The sequence below is a fragment of the Sorex araneus genome, chromosome X (assembly GCF_027595985.1).
Source record: "Sorex araneus isolate mSorAra2 chromosome X, mSorAra2.pri, whole genome shotgun sequence".
Classification (NCBI taxonomy): domain Eukaryota; kingdom Metazoa; phylum Chordata; class Mammalia; order Eulipotyphla; family Soricidae; genus Sorex; species Sorex araneus.
The window spans coordinates 13,868,110-13,886,510 of record NC_073313.1 but is presented as its reverse complement, the minus strand read 5'-3'; the positions used below and the strand labels follow the sequence as shown (position 1 = coordinate 13,886,510).

The 18,401-nt window shown below is 54.0% G+C and overlaps 1 protein-coding gene across 1 annotated transcript; it reads left to right on the top strand.

Annotated features, from left to right (window-relative positions):
• The first annotated feature begins 547 nt into the window (after positions 1 to 547).
• Positions 548 to 17,900, top strand: GEMIN8 (gem nuclear organelle associated protein 8). Its single transcript, XM_055121745.1, has 4 exons — positions 548 to 679; positions 9,059 to 9,101; positions 9,614 to 10,079; positions 17,233 to 17,900. Exons 2-4 carry the CDS (start codon positions 9,090 to 9,092, stop codon positions 17,490 to 17,492), a joined length of 738 nt encoding a protein of 245 aa, XP_054977720.1. The 5' UTR covers positions 548 to 679; positions 9,059 to 9,089; the 3' UTR covers positions 17,493 to 17,900.
• The last annotated feature ends 501 nt before the right edge of the window (positions 17,901 to 18,401 follow it).

The following is an 18,401-nucleotide window of genomic DNA, read 5'->3' as shown; positions in this document are numbered from 1 at the left end:
CCCAGAGCAAAGCATTCCCGTTTTCAGGCAACGCTAGCTCACTGGAGAGGCATGGCAGCTAAGCGTTGGGATGACAAAGACCGTGTTGAGAGTTAGAAACTAGCACTTGCAGGACGCGCTGGTGCATTTGGGGAAGCAGGCACCGAGCCAGGTGTTCCGAGCACTCGGACCCAGGCCCCAGGATGGACCGGAGGGCGGGGGAGAACCAAACTAGAAACTGCTTCTGCGATGCCCCAAGCCCAGCTCTGCACTGCAGCAGGTATAGAACGGCAGGCCGGGGCCAGCGGGCGGGGAGGCCGGCTCGGCTCCACCCCCGAGCCCCGCCAGCAGTGACCCCGGCGGGCAGAGCCCGGAGTCAGCCCCGAGCACCGCCGGGCGTGGCCCCCAAATACCAGGGAAGAGGAAGGGGGGGCCTGGGGAGGGCTGGAAGGGGGGTGCGAGACCCGATCGTCCCCGCCCAGCCCGGCTCCGGGAGGCGGTGCCTGCGCGCGCCTTTCCCACGGGCCGCCCCGAGGGCGGAACCCGCCGCGACGCGGCCCCGCCGGCGACGCCGGGCGGACGGACGTGACGTCACGTCGGGAACATCCGGCGACGCCGCCCCGCCGGAAGCTGCGCGGCCGGTCGCCCGGCAACAGAGCACGCCCCTCCCCGCGCGGGACCCCCGGGCCGCCGCTACGAGGTGACTGGGGGGCGCGGGGGGCGCAGCCCGCGGCCGGTCAGGGGGGTTGGGGTGGGGGGGGCTCGGCGATGGCGTGGGAGGGGCCCGGTGCTCTCGGCCCAGTGGGCGATTCCCCCGATCCCCGCACGGCGGGTTCGAACCCGGCCCCTGCAGGCACGGCTACTCGGCGGGTTCGAGCCCGGCCGTCTGGGCTCGGGTTGGAGCGGGACGCCGTGGCGTCTCGTCGGCGCCCCCGGCAGCCTCGCGTCGTCGACGCGTCCCTCCTTTCCCTGGGCCCCTGGGAGGAGGCGGGCGGGGGGGAGGGGGGAGCGGGCGGAACTTGGCCGACGGCGCGTCTACGCGCGCCTGCATCCGGGGCTGCACCCGACGTGCGCAGGCGCGAGGTCGCGGCCCGCTTTGGCCGAGGAGTGGGTCGGTGAAGGCGAGCCTGTATGCCAAAGCGGCCCTAGAGCAGTGCGTTCCGCCAGCCCCGAGCAGGGGGTGCCCACCCCTTTGTTCCCACGTGCAGGGGTGAACTTCACAGTGCCACCCCAGGCCCGGCCCAGTCGTCGGCCCTGCCCGCCCTTCTAACTCCTCCAGGCCATAGTACCGTGGAGAGATGCTCGGGAGCACTGCTGGCCTTCTGGCTGGGAGTTTGGGGATAACCCTTGAAGGGGGGTTTGGCAGGACAGGTGGCCCAGCGGCTAGGGAGCTTGCCTTGGCTTGTGGGGGACCCGGGTTCGACCTTGGCACCACAGAGGATTCCCCGAACCTGCCAGGAGTGATCCCCAGACTGCAGAACCGGGAGTAAGCCCTGAGCATTGTCGCTGTGGCCCCAAACGAAAAAAAAAATACAGTTTAGAGTACGCATGCGTGCGTGGAAGCCTGGGGTTCATTCATCCCCAGACTCCTTGGTTCCCTGAGCGCCGTCGAGAGTAGACGCTGAGCTGAAAGTCGCCTCCCACTGCACAGAACACGGTTTCTGCCAGAACACTTTGTAAGAGCCAAATCCCCTTTGGGGGTTCTGCACAGAAACCCTGTCTTGTCAGGTGGCTAGAAACAGGCTGGGCGCGAGGGAAGGCAGGCCCGCCGGGAAATACACCGTTGTATGATGCTGAAGGCGCGTGACGTTTGGGATCCAACGTTGGGCGACTCGGAGGAAGTACAGCGCCCTGCGGGAGGCCTTGGGGTTGGGGACACCAGGCGGGCTAGAGCAGACGTTTAGATTTCACACTGCGAGCAGAATGCATGAGCTCCGTTGGTGCTAAGCCCCACCCAGAAACACCGAAAAGGGGTTTAACTCGACTGCATCAAACGTCGGAGGCCCAGGAAAGAGCTTTGTGAAACATCGCGTGTATTTCTGTATCCAGTTCTCGGAAAGCCCCGGAACTCTGTAGCCGCGGTACGAATTCCTTGCTGCCCCACAAGTTTAGGTTGGTAAACTGAGTACACACCCGTTGCCAGGAAATAGCAGGCAGTATCCAAGGGGCAAGACACAGGCGCTGCGGTTTTTCATGCTGGGCGGAAAAATCGGAAACTTTAAATAAATGGGTCAGAGATTCCGGGCGACTGTAGAATTGATGGGCTGACCAGATGACGAGGGCGGTCGAAATTCGAAAGCAAGATTAATGTGGACTTCACATGTGTGTTATAACAGAAGTCCAAAGCCTGAAACCTACTGGTCTGAGCCACTTTCCACAAGTTGTGGTTTGCCAGATGGGGTGCGTGCAGGTGCGAGGTGCCAAAGCTTGCACGGTGCTCGGGAGCCTCGTGCAGCCCTGGACTTAATACACTCCTAATTTGCATTTCCGGCCCCTGCCAGCTATTTTCCTGTCTTGCCCCACTAGGTTCTGCTGTACCGGTGGTGTGCTTGGCGGGAGAGGGACTTCATCTCTTTCCTGCTTTGAACTCCAGGACTGTCTTCTTTCCCCGCCCTCCCCCCCCAACCCTATTATTTTATAGCCTTCCCTGGGAGCCCAGTTTCCAGCTCTCCCATGGCCTGTTGTGTTCATGAGTCAGAGGGAAACTTTGTTTTGGGGCGGCCTCATATTTCACTTCTGATTCCGGGCCCTGGTCACATGGGGATTTGGTGAACTTGGGAATAAATGTATTCACAAATCCCTAGGCCTTGCTGACAAAGCAAACAATGCCCAGCTGTGGGTGGAATGTTATTTCTATTTAAGAAAGAAGAATTGTTAGCTCCAGCCTTTGAGTCTCCTCCCTGCCGTGCCTTCTTTTGTGATATTCTTATTGCAACTTCCAAAGAGTGAATTGGACTTGCGGTTGGGGGCGGGCACGCTGTACAGAGGAATTGAAAGTGATTTTCACCTCCCTAGTCCATTGGTTTTAAGCAGCGTGACTGTTAGAGACAGAGGTACAGGCTTTCTGCCCTCCCCCCAGGTACTGATGGGGGCCTGGTTCTGGATGAAAGGTGCATTTGGGGGGGGCAGCAGACAGTTCAGCGGGCTGAGCACATGCTTTGCATGCCAGAGGTCAGAATTGGAGCCTGAGCACCACACAGGCCCTCAGTACCAGTGGGAGTTTCTCCTGAGCACTGTACTCAGACTAGTCCTGGAGCAGTGTCAGGTATGGGCCACAGACCCCCCCAAAAAAAAACAGATGTGAAAAATGGATCTTGGATGATGTGGCATCCAGAGGGGTTGAAGAAAGCCCCTCACCCTCAAGCCCTCTTGGGGACGCAAGATAGTAAGCAGGAACTACCCAACGCCACAGGAGGGCGCCCGTGAGTGCCGAATGAACTCCCCAGCCGAGTTGGAAGTGGGGGTAGAAGCAGCGCCCCCCCCAAACCTCATCTGGTGCCTTACCCTGCTTGCAAAAGTGTCTCCTTTGTGTGCAGTCCTGGAAGCGTTGGCTGAGAGGTTGTTCTTGTGTGTGGAGAGATTCCCTTGACTGCCACACGTCACCGTCGTGTATGCTACTTTGCTGTCCTGCAGACCCCTTTCTTTCTGCCTTGAAGCAGTGGCAAGGCTGGGAGTTGCAGTGGCAACTCCCCCCACGTTAGCTGGCCCCCAGAGCCAAATGGCGGGAAGCCTGGCCTGCGTGTCTGGGCTCTGGCCTGCACACTTTTATTTCAGGCTCGACTTCCGGTGGGTTTCTCAGCAGGAGGCAAAGACGATGACTTCCCGGGGCTCTGGCTCCCAGGACCCCCGCGGAAGGGAGGCGAGAGGGTTCAGAACTGTCTGGAAGGAAATATGTGGTTTTCTCCTGTCTGGCTGCCATGAGGCAGCCTCGACCGTGTCTTTTGTAAGGCTACAAAGAGGACATACGATGCCATCACCTTATAACAAAGTCTCATTCCTTATTTGTGGGATTGTTTACCCGCTGGATGGAAACAGTCCCATTTCATGCACTGAGATCCACAAAGCTCTTGTGTGTTGCTCTTCATGTATATTTATGCATTGGAACAGGCATCTTCCGGGATAAAAAAGTCATTGAGGAGTGACTGCATATGGGTAAGTGTATGGCTCAGAGACACTGTCTTTTGCCTGCGGGCCTTGGCGGTCCACTGAATGACATCAACGCTGTTTTTTTCCTTCCTTTCCCGGGTGGTTGAGGACGGACAATGAATCCGCTCTCTGTCCTCGCCGGGGTTCAGCTGGGGCTGGACTGTTGGGCCTTTGTGCTCGCTGGGAGAACCGCCCGCTTGGTAGTGCTGTGGCTGCGGGCCGGCCTGCCATTGCCAACCTCTTTTCTTTCAGCTCCTCTCCCCTGGGAGAAAAGGAGCAGTGCCGGCCGCGGAGAGGCCCGTCAAAGAGCAGGAGATGCTCACGGGGCGGCGCGGGGGTGAAAAGGAAAGACCAGGCGACCGGAAGAGCGTCTCTGCCTGCTGGGGCTATGTTGGCTTCTCTTGGGCATGGTTGTGGGGTCCGGAAATGGAACCTGGATGCCAGCTGTGATTGCCACCGTGGCGTCCCACGTCGTTGAGTGAGCTGTGTGGCAAGTGTAACCGGCTTCTCGAAGCAAGTTGGGCCCGTTTTGAGAGAGCTAAGCGATGCCTGTTGGCCAGGAAGGGGATGTCACCCCTCTGGCAGGGCTGAGGCACTCCGGAACCTTGTTGCTTGCTGCTGGGGTGCATTGGCCTCTAGCAGAATCTGTTATGCGAGAATGTTCCATAGTTTGCTGCATCTTGTCTGGTTGTTTTTAAGAAATGAATTGATTACTTCGTAATTCATTCTCCGGAACTGTTTCTAATCAAATAAATGTCTACGTGATTTTCAGAACCTTACAAATACTTGACAGGGTGGAAGGGTTTGATGCATTCGGTCTCAGAACTGGGGAAGGGAAAATAATACAGCCGAGCGTGCACTGAGCATAAAACTCCTGTAACCTGCAGACTCTAAGCTCACTGGAGAATGGCAGTAGATTTGGTTCTGATGATCTGGATTGCCAAGATGCTGCTGCCTGCGTTGAATCACCTCAGGGCCAGAGATGCTTATCCCTCCTCATTAACATAAATTCACCTTTCCTTCCTGGCTTTGGTCTCAGGAGTCTAGTGCCTGGGCGTAAGGCCCTTACCTTGCACACCCGCCAATTTCAGTGCAATCCGCTGCTCCCCATGTGGTCCATTAGGCACCACCAGGAGGGATCCCGGAGCACAGAGCCAGGAGTAAGCCCAGTCGGGTGTGATCACAAAACATAGTAGTGGGCCGGAATGGCTCCAGGTCTCAATGCTGCTCTCGACTTTCTTTTTTTGGCTTGTTCGGTCACACCTGGCGATGCTCAGGGGTTACTCCTGGTTCTATACTCGGGAATCACTCCTGGCGGGTCTCAGGGGACCATATGGGATGCCAGGGATCGAACCCACATCAGCCACATGCAAGGTGAAAGCCCAACCCGCTGTACTATGGCTCTGGCCCGCCTTGACTTTATTGAGTTACCTCAGCTTAGGGGAAGGAGGTTGGTGTCTGCCTTCCCTCTTGCCAAAGTGCTCAAAGTATAGTACGGGTGATCTCTGAGGCCACAGAATCTGATAGCACTTCTTGCACGTGATTTGTTGGATTAAAAGCATGGATAAGTAATCTCTCCTCAAACAGGGCTGTGCCCCTTTGAGCCTGGAGCAGGGGGAAGGCTGCTGGGCGCCACTTGGAACTCCAGTAGTTGTCTGCTTTATTGCACGTTCCCCAACTGCTTCCCCCCTGAAACAGAGCCTCGGAACCCTTCTCATGGACGCTCAGGCCATTGACAGCCCTCCTTTGGAAGCCAGGCTTCCCAGTTACACACCAGCACATCTTCCCAATGCCCTCAGCCGTGTTCAGTGCTGTGTGTTTTTACCTGTTCGAGACTGTCACACTTCCCACTTTGGGGACAAGTGATGCTTTCAGTGATTTGGTTCTGTGAAATCTGGTACTTTGATTTACGAGACTTCGATGTCTGATTCAGAACTTTGATTTTCTGGGGCTGAAGCTCTAGTATAGCTTGTAGGGCGCTTGCCTGCAAGAACTGACCAGTCTTTAATGCCTGGCACCCCAGGCTTTGCCAAGAGTCATCCCTGAGCACAGAGCCAGGAGTAAGCCCTGAGCACCACCCGGAGTGGCGCCCAACCCCATAATCAATAATCGTAGTCCATAGTAGAGAGAGTACAGGGATTAAGCTTATTTGTATAAAATGCAGCAGGGAGGGCAGGAGAGGTAGTCCAGTGGGTAGGGTGCTTCCCCTGCTCAGGTCGACCTAGGTTCGATTCCCCAGCACTCCATATGGTCCCCATAAACCTTTCAGGAGTGATCCCTGAGTACCAAACCAGGAGTAAGCCAGGAGCACCACTGGGTGTGGCCCCCAAACTAAAAAATGAACACTTTCAATTTCCAGAAGACCCACCAATGTCTCCTAGATTTTTCTCCATTTTTTGGTTTGGTTTTATTTTAGTTTAGTTTTGTGTTTCATGGCCACACCCGCTTGTGCTCAGGGGTAACTCCTGGGCCTGCTCTCAGGAACTCCTCCTGGGCGTCCCCACACATTGGGACACCAGGGATGGAACCTGGGTGCACCACATGCAAGACAAGTGCCCTCCCGCTGTCCTTTTCGCCCCAAGCCTGGCTCTTCAGCTTTCTTACTTTATAGGCTGCTTGCTAATCTCAGAAGCAGGGTTGACTAAGATGTACACAGTATTGACATGTGATCATGATGTGCTACCGGTTCTTGACGGTTCCCAGGACTTCACGGACAGAAATCCGAAACCTGGCTAGAGGGAATTAGCCACTGAAATTTGTACTGATTTCTACTCTCATCGCATCTGTGTTACTTGAACTTCTCCAGGTCATTAGTTCCTTAATTGTATTGACTTTTAATATTTCTTCAGTAGCCTAGAAAGCTGTTAACGGGTGTTTTCAAGTAATTAGTCATGTTTTCAACCTTTAAATTATAGTTGAAAAGTAACGTGAACTTATTTTACACTTATATTTTCAGTGCAGTTGTTAGTTTTTGTCAGTTGTTATTTTTAGTTTACATTCACTACACTTGGGTTACTTTAACTAACGTTGCCAGTGTTCCTGTAAGTCGAGCAGCCAACAAGAAATGTGGGCTGTTTGGAGCTGGAGTGATAGTCAAACGGGTAGGGTGTTTGCCTTGCGTGCCGACCTGGGTTTGATGATCCCCTGGCACCCCATCTGGTCCCCCAAGCCCCACTAGGAGTGATCCCTGAGCACCACCAGGTGTGGCTCACCGCCAAATAAAGGAGGGGAAGAAATGTTGGCCATTTGCACTAGATTTACAGATGGCCGTTGCCACCCTCTTGGAAGTGTCGTATGTAAAGACTTACCTTATTGAAAAGGAATGTGAATAGCAGACCAGAGCCATTGTACAGTGGGGAGGGCGTTTGCCTTACATGTGGCCAACCCGGGTTAGATCTCCGCCATCCCACATGGTCCGCTGAATACCGCCAAAAGTAATTCCTGAGTGCAGAGCCAGGAGTAACCCCTGAGTGTCACTGGGTGTGACCCAAAAAGCCAAAAACCGTGACTAGTCCTCATGAGGCTAAACCTTAGAAAGAAGTGATAAATTGAACATCTCGGTGTTCACCATTAACCATAGCAAAATATCTGATGGAGATTACAAAGTAAGTCAAGTCTACTTCTTAAGGCTTGGGGATTTGAAAACTCTAGCTTATAATTAAGTGCAGTAGGAAAACTAGGACGCCGTGGGTATCTGATTTCCAAAGTTTCCAAACTGAAGTAGCCATTGGCTCAGTCTCACGGTGACTTAGTACAGTTGCTTCAGATGGTGAAATTCTCGTGCATTTCAGGATACGATTAACTTTTTTTTAAGTGCATCCTGGTGTCAGCTGGGGATTTTTTTGAGTTCTGAACCCCTGAACAGGAAAAAAAAAATTCTTTCAGCCGAGAGAGCTCAGTAAGCTGGAGCACATGTTTTGCATTCTCAAGGCCTGGCATGGTCCTCTGAGAACCACCAGGAGTGATCCCTGAGTACTGCCAGATGGGGACCGAAAACTTGAGAAAGATAGTGCGTGACTATTTTAAATCCGTGGTAGAAGGTCCAGCTGTAGGTTTAAGCCTGGGCTGTAGGTGTTGTTTCCTGCTGTCGCTCTCTGGATGTGACAGCAGGTGTGCAGGAGGAAGGAGTCCGGGCAGTCCAACAAGACTACGGGAGTCCGCACTGCAGCCCCCTCCTGCCAAGGTGCCATGGTCCGGCCTGGAGCACTCCCAGGTTTGGGGATTTTAAATCTCTGCTGGGCTTGGGGCTGTGCAAAACCTGGCCTGAAGAGGGCGCGCTGCTTAGGGCGCAGGGCACAGCCAGGTTGGAGAGAGAACCGATTTTGAAGCCTCTTTCTTTTTCTCTTTTTTTTTGGGGGGGGTTGGTGGGGGGAGTCACACACGCCAACGATCAGGAATTCCTCCTGGCTCTGCACTCAGGAATCACTCCTGTTAGTGCTTGGGGGAATCATATGGGATGCCAGGGATCGATCCCGGGTCAGCCGCATGCAAGGCAAATACACACCTGACCCGCTGTACCTACCTCCAGCCCCTCGAAGCCTCTTTCGTAGGCAAGACCCAATTCAAATGGGTTGGCAGCATCTACTCTCTTGCGTTCAAATCTCCCGGAAGCCAGGCTTAACTAGGCAGGGGGAAATGTTCCACTTTCCTAAGTATTGCTTACAAGGCTGCGTGTAATTCATTTATACAAACTCCACACTACGTGCATGTGTCTTTCTATGCACTTTCCTTTATCCATCAGGAAGCCAGTCCTTGAACCGGGAACTCCACTGTCTTAACTTTGAGCCACTGTCTAGCCCCAAGGGCGCCCCTCCCGCTGCCAGGGTCGTGCAGCACAGCACCATGGGGGAAGGGGGCAGGGAAAGGCTCTGGGTGTCTGCATGTGCCCCCCTCCCATGCTCACCAGATGTCTCTCCTGTTGTTTTTGTGCTAGTGCCCCGGTACTTGGACATTCGCCATCAAAGATGTCGGCAAAGGTAAGCCAGTTCTTTTCCGTGTCAGGGAACCTGGGCCGTGTTAGTCTGGCGGTCCTCAGTCCAAGCTGGAGCAGACCACGGCAGCATGTCCGCAAACGGAAAGTAGAAGCCCCCTTGGGTGCCTCGGGGGGGCCTCCTTTGTCACAGGCCCTGAGATGTGGCCCTCAGCCGACAGGTAGCAGGCATCAGGAGGGGGAGTCTTTCTAACTTGGAGCCTCCCGTTTGACTATAGCAGAAGGAGAGGGTGCAGCAAGTGGCCATGGCACCTGACCTGTCCCTGCAGCTTCCAGCAACCAGTGGTCACTGTCCCTTCCTGTGCCGCCTGGAGCGGGGCCTGAGTCCCCCCCTCCCTGGCCTCCAGAGCAGGGTGCCTGTTGGGTTGCCTGTGGGCCGTGGCCCTGCCCCCTAGCCTTCCTGGAGGGTTTGCCAGCTCTCCGGGCACTCACGCGGGCCAGTTGATTCCACCCTGCAGACTCCTCTCGCAGTCCCCTCCAGCTTCCTTCATTTTGCAGGCCAGGTCGGCGGCCTCCAGGAGGAGGTGGGCTTCTCACCCCGCCTACGAGCGGTACTGGCAGCATTACCACCAGGCTATGACGTGGATGCGAAGCCACCAGCTCGCCTACTGGAAGGCCCTGGAGGCTTACTACAGTGCCCTCTGGTACTCGGCTGCTGAAGATCTCGCCCACACGTCCTATGCCGAAGATGGGGACTTTCCTCAGCACCGCAGCCACCACGTGGAGGACTGCGACTCCCAGCGCAGCTCCTCCCCACCGAGAAGCGCCATGCGGCCCCGGCCACAGCGCAAAAGCCAGGTGTCGGCATCATCGTCGTCGTCGTCGTCATCAGCGTCGGCGTCATCGGTGTGGGTGTCCTCATCATCTGACTCCGAAGGGGTAGAATGTGATGTCAGCAACATGGAAATCACCCAGGAGCTCCGAGACTACTTCGCGCAGACTGAGAGGCACCAGGAGGAGCGGAGTAAGTGCGCCCGGTGGCTGCCCCTCTCTGCCCTGTCTCTTTCCGGCTCCTGCCGCGGGCACACACGAGTCCAGGCCACACCCAAGCACCAGTGTAGGGTCGCGGTTTTGTTCCCAAAGTTGGTAGGTCCTGGGGCCAGTACAGCAGACTAGGGTGCTTGCCTGCTCTGCAGCCAACCCAGGTTCGATCCCCGGCATCTCAGCCCACCAGCAGTGATTCCTGAGCAGAGACACAGGCGGAAGCCCCGACCACTGCCAGGTGCGGCCCCCAAATCAAAAACAAAGTTGCTGGACCCTGAAATTACTGTTCCCAACTCAGTGGCGCCAAGCCAGCTGCGTCTTCAGCTACTCTGCTTCCTTCCGGGGAGAAGCAGCCTGGACTAGACACCCCTAAACGCTGGCTGCACGCACGGCTCAGCCCGCACTCACAGCAGCCTCTGTCCCTGGGACTGGAGAATTGGGGTGACGGGCATCCCATGAGAAAGCAGGAATTGGCCTTTGGTCATTTTTTTTTCATTTCCTTTGGCTTGTGTTTGAGGGGGGACTCACCTGACTGTACTCAGCACTTACTCCTGGCTCGAGGTCCCTTCTGTTAGGGCAGCCCATAGGGTGCGCCCTGGATCAAACCCTGCCGTACTATCTCGGCCCCTCTTTAATTCCTCACTTGCTACAAAGATCTCAGGTTGCTTTTTTATGCTCCCCATAACTTTGGTGAACCGAAGTCTTGACATTTGGTGTGTTTCGTACAAGTATACAAATGTTTTCCTCTATTATAGCCACAGGGTTTGGGGGGTTGGTTTGGGGTTTGCTTTGGTTTGGTTTAGGGGTCATGCCCTGTGGTGCCCAGGGTATGGTGCTCAGTATACTCCTGGGGGGCTCTGGGGGCCATAAGGGTGCGAGTGGTCAAACCCAGGTTGGCCACATGCAAGGCCATTGCCCTACCCACTCTACTATCCCGACCCCTCTACTCTAACCAGTAGCCAGGATTAACATTTCTTTTAATTGAGATCTAATTACATATTTTGCCTATAACTTTTACTAAACAGAACCACAGGGGAGCGGCAATGGGAAGGTTTTGTTTTCATCTTCAGTTATATAAATTTTCCCCCAGTGGATGTCAGGAACTGGTCAATCAAGTTTTTTACCTGAGATTCTTAGGTAAACTTCGCACCCTGTTTTCTTATACTCTTGACTCATCTGCTGACTTTAATAATATTAGAAATAATACTAGACAGTATCTCCAAGCAATTTTAAATTTTTTATTGGCCTCTGTGGTTTATAGTGCTATTGATAATGATTTCTCATGCACATAATTCCAACACCCCACCCATCACCAGTGTACCCACCTCCCTCTCTCAAGGACCCCAACACTCCTTCCTCTCAAGCCCCCACCCCTGCACCTCAGTTGTATGGCTCAGTTCTCCCATCATGTTCCCTCTGTCACTCCCTGGCTGTGTATCTTTAAGTCCTACAGATGAGAGAGCGCGCTCTGTCTACCACTTTCCTTCTGACTGACTGCACTCAGCAGGAGCTGCTCTCTTTCCATCCCGATTGCTGCAGATTGCACGATTTTGTGCTTTCTTAGAGCTGCATAGTATTCCATTGTGTATATACAACACAACTTCTTGATCCATTCATCCATAGTTGGGCATTTAGATAGTTTCCATATCTTGACTATTGTATTAAATGTGCCAGTGAACCTTTATCTATTCATTCTTTATCTACTCATTCAAAGGGATCTAGGTATACCTAGATCCCTTTGAATGAGTGTTCCAGTGTTTGGGGAATAGATGCCAAAAAGTGGTATCACTGGGTCGTATACTAGTTCTATTTTGGGTTTTTTTTCCATAGTTCGATATATTGTCCAAGCAATTATATTTAAAACAGTGCCTTCTATTACATATAGCATACATTTCTTTTTGTTTGAAATTTTTACAGTAGTTTAGACAACATGGTTACAGTGGCATTGACATTCATGGTTTTGATATACAAAATCATGGCACCTACATGCCCAAGACTCTCTACACTGTCACTTCTAATCTATTCCTTCCCCCCGCCAGAAGACATTTCCTTGATCTCTATAGAAAGAAGTGTTTCTCTTTTTACCTAAAACATACAGAATAACTACCATCTAATTAAAAAGTTGAACCGAATGAGAGAAATTTGGTGACAGCAAATTCTGACAGCATTTGCTTCAGACAATATTCCAGCTTTGCAAAAGGAAAACTCCCACAGCATTTGGTCTGTGGTCTTTAGCAGGAAGTAGGAAAAGATGCTTTTCCTGTTCAAAAGAGTGACTCTTTTAGTCACAGAGTGGTTCACAGCGATAGAAGTTATAATTATGGATGAGGCCTTTTGGAGTTGCCAACTAATTCCAAATAAACCTGACATAGTTATTCAAGAAAAGCTTGATAGGAGTGAGGTAGAAGTAAAGTAATGAAATGCGGTATTCCTGTACAAGGGGAAAAAGCAATTGAATCCGGGCTATAGATGAGCAATGCCTCTATTCCTGCCTCTTGCCTTGTTCACGTCAAATTCTACCCAAAGTGGAGAGAGAGTCGGGCGGGTAGGGTGCTTACCTTGCATGCAGTCAGCCCAGGTTGATTCTGAGCACCACATATGGTCCCCAGAGGCCCCTCAGTACTGTCAGGGTGTCCTTCACGGTCCACGGGTACAGCACCACACCCTCTGACTCACACTGAACAGCTGACCCCACTGGCTAAGAATCAGTGGACAGAGTCCCCAAACTGCCCGAGCACCGCATGGGAGATGCAAAAAGCCCATTTTTGCTGTAATGATTGGCATCTCCTGATGATGTCACAGGGCGTCATTATATGGTGAGTTCCCCACACACACACTCTTTAAGGCTCCAGTGGTAACATCACTAATGACAGATGGTAGTCAGTTGTGAAGCTTGCTGTTGTGAAGACCATGTTTGCTGTTATTTCTTGGGGAAAATGTTTACAGCTTGATTAGGAAGAGGCTTTGTGTTTCATTCAAGCCGCTGTCCACAGAATTTGCCAAGTTCTATTCCCAGTACTTCAATGGAAGACATCCCCCCTGAAAAAAAAATTAACACAGTCACTATTATCCAGGTACTTATAGGAATTATCCAGATATTTATAGCTTCTGTTTGGGGAGTCATTGTTGGGTCAAAATGTGGTCAGGCTACCCAGTAGCTTAAGCCCAGATGGGAATAGAAACAAAATCAGCTTTAAAATGACGCCTGGGGGAATGCCGACTGGTTCAGTCCTTTTGGAAAACAGTATGGATGCTTCTCAAAAAATTAGAAATTGAGCTCCCATTTGACCAGCAATACCATTTCTGGGAATATATCCCAGAGAGGCAAAAAAGTATAGTAGAAATGACATCTGCACTTGTATGTTCATTGCAGCGCTGTTTACAATAGCCAGAATCTGGAAAAAACCCGAGTGCCCGAGAACAGATGACTGGTTAAAGAAACTTTGGTACATCTACAAAATGGAATACTATGCAACTGTTAGAAAAGATGAAGTCACGAAATTTGCATATAAGCGGATCAACATGGAGAGTATCATGTTAAGTGAAATGAGTCAGAAAGAGAGGCACAGACATATAAAGATTGCACTCATTTGTGGAATATAAAGTAACAGAATGCGAGACTTACACCCAAGAATAGTAGAGATGTGTACCAGGAGGATTGCTCCATGGCTTGGAAGCCAGCCTCATATGCTGGGGGAAAAAGCAGCTCAGATAGAGAAGGGAACACCAAGTAAAGGGTGCTTAGAGGGCCCACTCAGGATGGGAGATGTGAGTTGAAAGTAGACTATAGACTGAACATGATGGCCACTCAATACCTATATTGCAAACCACAACACCCAAAAGGAGAGAGAGCTAAAGGGAATGCCCTGCCACAGAGGCGGGGTGGGATGGGGTGGGGATGGTGGAGGGATGGGTACTTGATCATTGTATGACTGAAATGTAAGCACGAAAGTTTGTAAGTCTGTAACTGATTCACTAAAAAAAATGATGCCTGGCTGAACTGTCCCCGGTGAGGCCCACGGTTATTTCAGCTGCTGAGTCGTGGAGAGAGGGGTCCAGCCAGCCAGCTGGCAAAGGAGGGCTCCCAGGGAAGTCCTGGGCTAAAGGAGGCACTCTGGACTCGGAAGGGTGGTGGCCAGCGGGGTTACGCTGTGCTGCTGTGCATGGGTCCCGGGCACATTGCTACACTGGCGGGGAGACATCGGCTTGGTGGAGTTGAGTCCACCCGAGTGGACAGTTTGGAATCTGGGTTTCAGCGTGCACCTCTGCCTCAGCTACTGGGGCGAGTTCTGCCCCGAGTGTTTGCCGCAGATGCCGTGCGAGGTGGACAAGCCATCCATGAGAAGACATGGCCGGGGGCGGGGTGCTTCGGGCTTCAGGGTTCACATCACTCTGTCACCGTGCCGGGCCCTGGGCTGAGTCTGGAAGGCGTGCCAGAAACCGCTAGTTGTTGCGGTGCTGCCTGCATTCCCATGGCTCAAGGCATTCCCAGAGGCCACCCCAGAGAGCCGGTGGGTCGGAGGGAAACCCGCGGAGACACTCATGGGCCGAGCGCTCGTCCTGCAAGCTGACCTGCGTGGGGCTCCCGGGGCGTGGGTACCCTAGTGTTTGCGCCGCAGGCCAGACCACTTCCCGTGATACTGTTCCCCCCAGGGGCTCTCAGCCGACCCCGAAACTGTCACCACCTCCATCAGGTGTTGCCCATATTGGCTGAGAAGGGCCCCGTCAGAGAGACCTTGGAAGGTTTGAGATTCAGTTTTAAGGTTCTCAACATTTTTCTTTTCTTTTTTTTTATTTCTTGAGAGTCTGTCGTTTACAGTGCTGTTGGTGGTTTCTCACAAGGCCAACACCACCCCAGTCATCATTTTTCTTTAACAGCATCTGCAAGAGACAGCTGTTTGCAAAAGTTCAGCAGGGCCTTCAGGCAGCTCGGGCGGTCATTTCCCGAGCGCCAGCTCTGTGGCAGCCAGCTGTCCTCAGGGTGAGTAACGGTAACACTGGCCCTCCCGATAGCGAGCCACGGTCAACTGCTGCTAGCCCAGTGTCAGTGAGGAGACACACTTCTAGCGTCACACCCATTTCTCCCCCAGGACCCCTACAAACTTCCTGCAAGGCAGGGAGTTGGGGGAGAAGGGCCAGGCCTCACGTTTCTTGAGGCAGCCCGGGCGGGAAGGAGCCAGAAGGGCTGGACAGGTGCTGCTGGCCCGCTGCGAACCCGCGGGAGAGAGCAGCACTCCTGTGCGCGTAGCCCTTGGCAGCGAGGCACCACGTGCTGTCTGTGTTACCCTTTCCATGCCTGGCAGCTCACCTTGCTCAGAAGGGAAGCAGAAAGAAGCAGCATTAGAACCCTGTCACATGCCAAGCCAAAGCAAGATGCAAAAATCAAAAGGTGCAGTTCTCCTCCTTGTGTTGCTGAAAACAGCACACCGTGTGCTCCGCTTTTAGAGAGGAACTTAGGCGTTTGTGAAGGCACACGGTCTGTGCGTAAGGCCACCTAGTTCGGGAAAGGTCGGGGCAAGGAGGCCCGTGCTCCAGGAAGCCCAGCTTTCTGGGTGAGAGCGCCAAAGGGGCTCGGCTGTCCCCGGTAAATGCAGGAATGCCACATCTGCAAAACAAATACTCCTGGGGGCATAGAATGTGCCCTCCCAGAGGACAGAACAGACGGCATCCTGCTATTTTATACTTGCTGCCCAGACCAAAAATGAGAAATGCTTCTTGCTTTCTCATTCTTTTCCTGTCAGCCCAATATTCTGGCTCAGTTCTGCATTTCACGGTGAGTCAGTTGTACGCTTTCCAAAGACGAGATAGCAGTTATATTAGATTTTGTTTGACAGCCATTTGGCTTGGCTGTATATTACTGCCTTCCATAATAAATCAGAGACAAGACAGAGATGAGTGCGTCCATGTGGCCAGACAGAATCCTTGCAGTCTCCCCTCCAGGGTTATTTTATTTATCTGTGGGTTTCTTTTGTCTCTTGGGGTCGCACCCGGTGATGCTCAGGGGTTACTTCTGGCAGTGCTTGAGGGACCCTGTGGGATGCCGAGGATGGAAATGCATTACCCACTCACTGTACTGTCGCTCCGGCCCCTCCACCCAGGGGGAGAAAACTCCTTTCTTCAGACTGCAGTGCTCTGGTCTCTGAAGAGCGGGAGTTTGGACGTTCTGTCAGTATCTGCCCATTCATACTCATTCACTCACCATTGTGCCTCCGTCCATACACGTGTTGTCCTTTTGATACTTGACTTTCAGTCAGAATAACTCACAGCATCCTCTGGCTTTCCCTGTGCCCGTCTTCCCTCCCATCTAGCGGCTCTTCTCTTGGTCACAGTAGTACCTACGGATAGGCGTGTTGGACGGACTGCAGATGTTCTAGAAAGCCTCTCCCTCGCGCCGCTGTCCAGCCTCAGCGTGTCCCACAGGTGTGCAGGCACCATTGGTCGCCGGTGTCTTTCCCCAGACTGGCACTCTTTTCCAGGTTACATCGGGGTTCCCCATCCCACCCACCCCCGCTGCCCTTTGACGGCAAGACAGGCTTGTTCTTGCCACGCGTGACTTGCGGGAAAGATTTGCAGGTCTCTGCTGGCGAGGGGCGGCATTTTGGACAGACTGAGTTCAGTCGGTGCTTCTCAGCAGGGCCCTGGGTGGGGAGGCGTGGGGGGGAGAGTGGAGGAGGCCACGTGCCTCCTGCATTCGGAGGCTGCCTTAGGGAGGTGCAGTGGAATGCGCTTGCTCAGGCCCTCGGTCTTCCCACTGCAGGGGACCCAGCAAGCTTCCTAACAGAGTGGACAGCAGCCACGTGCCCTGGACTCTGTTGGGCTTCTCGGCGGGTCCAGTGTGCCTGAAGGGAAAGCTGGGGAGCGAAGGGGTGACTTCTTGCTGCTCCTCTCACGGCCATGAGCAACGCCAGATCTCAGTGACCCCCTCTTTTTTCCTTTTTGGGTCACACCCGGCCATTCCCAGGGCTGACTCCTGTCTCTGCACTCAGGAGTTATACTCCTGGCAGTGCTCAGGGGACCCTATGGGATGCTGGGAATTGAACCCGGGTCGGCCGAGTGCAAGGCAAACGCCCTCCCCGCTGTACTATCGCGCCAGCCCTCGGTGACCACTCTCTTGCCCATCCCTTTGTCCACAGAGCGGCAGCAGCTGCTGGACGAGAAGCGCCTGGAAGACTACGTGAACGCCGACCACGACCTGTACCACAATTGGTCGCAGCGCTCCGCAGAGCCACCCGACAGCAGAGTCTGGGAGCGGCGCCTGGAGGACATGCAGCGCCTCTACGGGGACAGCGCCAACAAGATCCAGGCCATGGAGGCGGCCATGCAGCTGACCTTTGACAAGCATTGCGACCGCAAGCGGCCCAAGTACTGGCCGGTCATCCCCCTCAAGTTCTGAGCGCGGCCTCAGGGGCCCCGCTCCGTTGCCCCCCCACCGCCTCCCCGCGTCCCCTTTCTCCAGGGCCCCCTCCCTGCATAGAGAATGGCCTGAGAAACGGGCGGGTCCCTCCCCGGTGGCCGCATGCCCCGGACCTGGGCTAGGGGTGCTGTTCTGCTCCCCCACAGGTCAGCAGGGTGGGGGGGGGCGTTGCCGGCAGAGGGTTTTTTTTTTCCTCACCTAAGACTGGCCGTATCCTGCATCTGCCTCTGTGGGTTTTTATTTTCGTTAGCTTAGAGTCCAGGTCATTAAAAGTTTCCGAGCTCCCTGCCTTTCTCTCTCCATTGTCATCCTTCACCCCGCCGACCTCTCCCGCTGTTGACACAGGTCAGCCTCTCGCACCCAAACTCAGTGCGCCCCCTGACAGCCAGGCCCACCGCCAGCGGGCCAGGAGAGGCCAGCGTGCAGTGCCCGCCCTCCCAGGGCCTCCCGGGCTGAACATGCCCTCCTCCGCCTCCACGCATGGCCTCAGCCGCAGGTAAAGACTGTTCCAATAAAGCGTGCTTCACTGGAACGGGCCAAGGGCCAGCTCGGGCCTCCCCGCGGACGCTCGGCAGTGCCTGTGATGCGCTGAAATCCCTTGTCTGACATTCTTGTTCCCCGCTATCGCTCCAGAGCTAGGATGTCACGAAACCGAGAGCCAGGAACACCCGTTGCCACCCCGCCAGCGAGCGGCTCACCTGCGTGTCTCCTCTGTTCTAGACATGGTAGGATGGAGCCGGGGCTCTGCACCGCAACACGGTTTTCATAACCAAATCTATTTCTGAGAATGAAAATTTGGGAGTGGATGGAATGGTCCGTTTGCAAAAACCAGCTTCCTTTTCAATAAGTGATCGCAGCGCTTTGCCAAGGCCAGCGTGGTGACCCCCC

Excerpts from the sequence above, each read along its gene's own strand:
- GEMIN8 (XM_055121745.1), top strand. Across the intron at positions 10,080-17,232 it reads GAGGCACCAGGAGGAGCGGA|AGCGGCAGCAGCTGCTGGAC; the intron begins GTAAGTGCGCCC and ends CTTTGTCCACAG.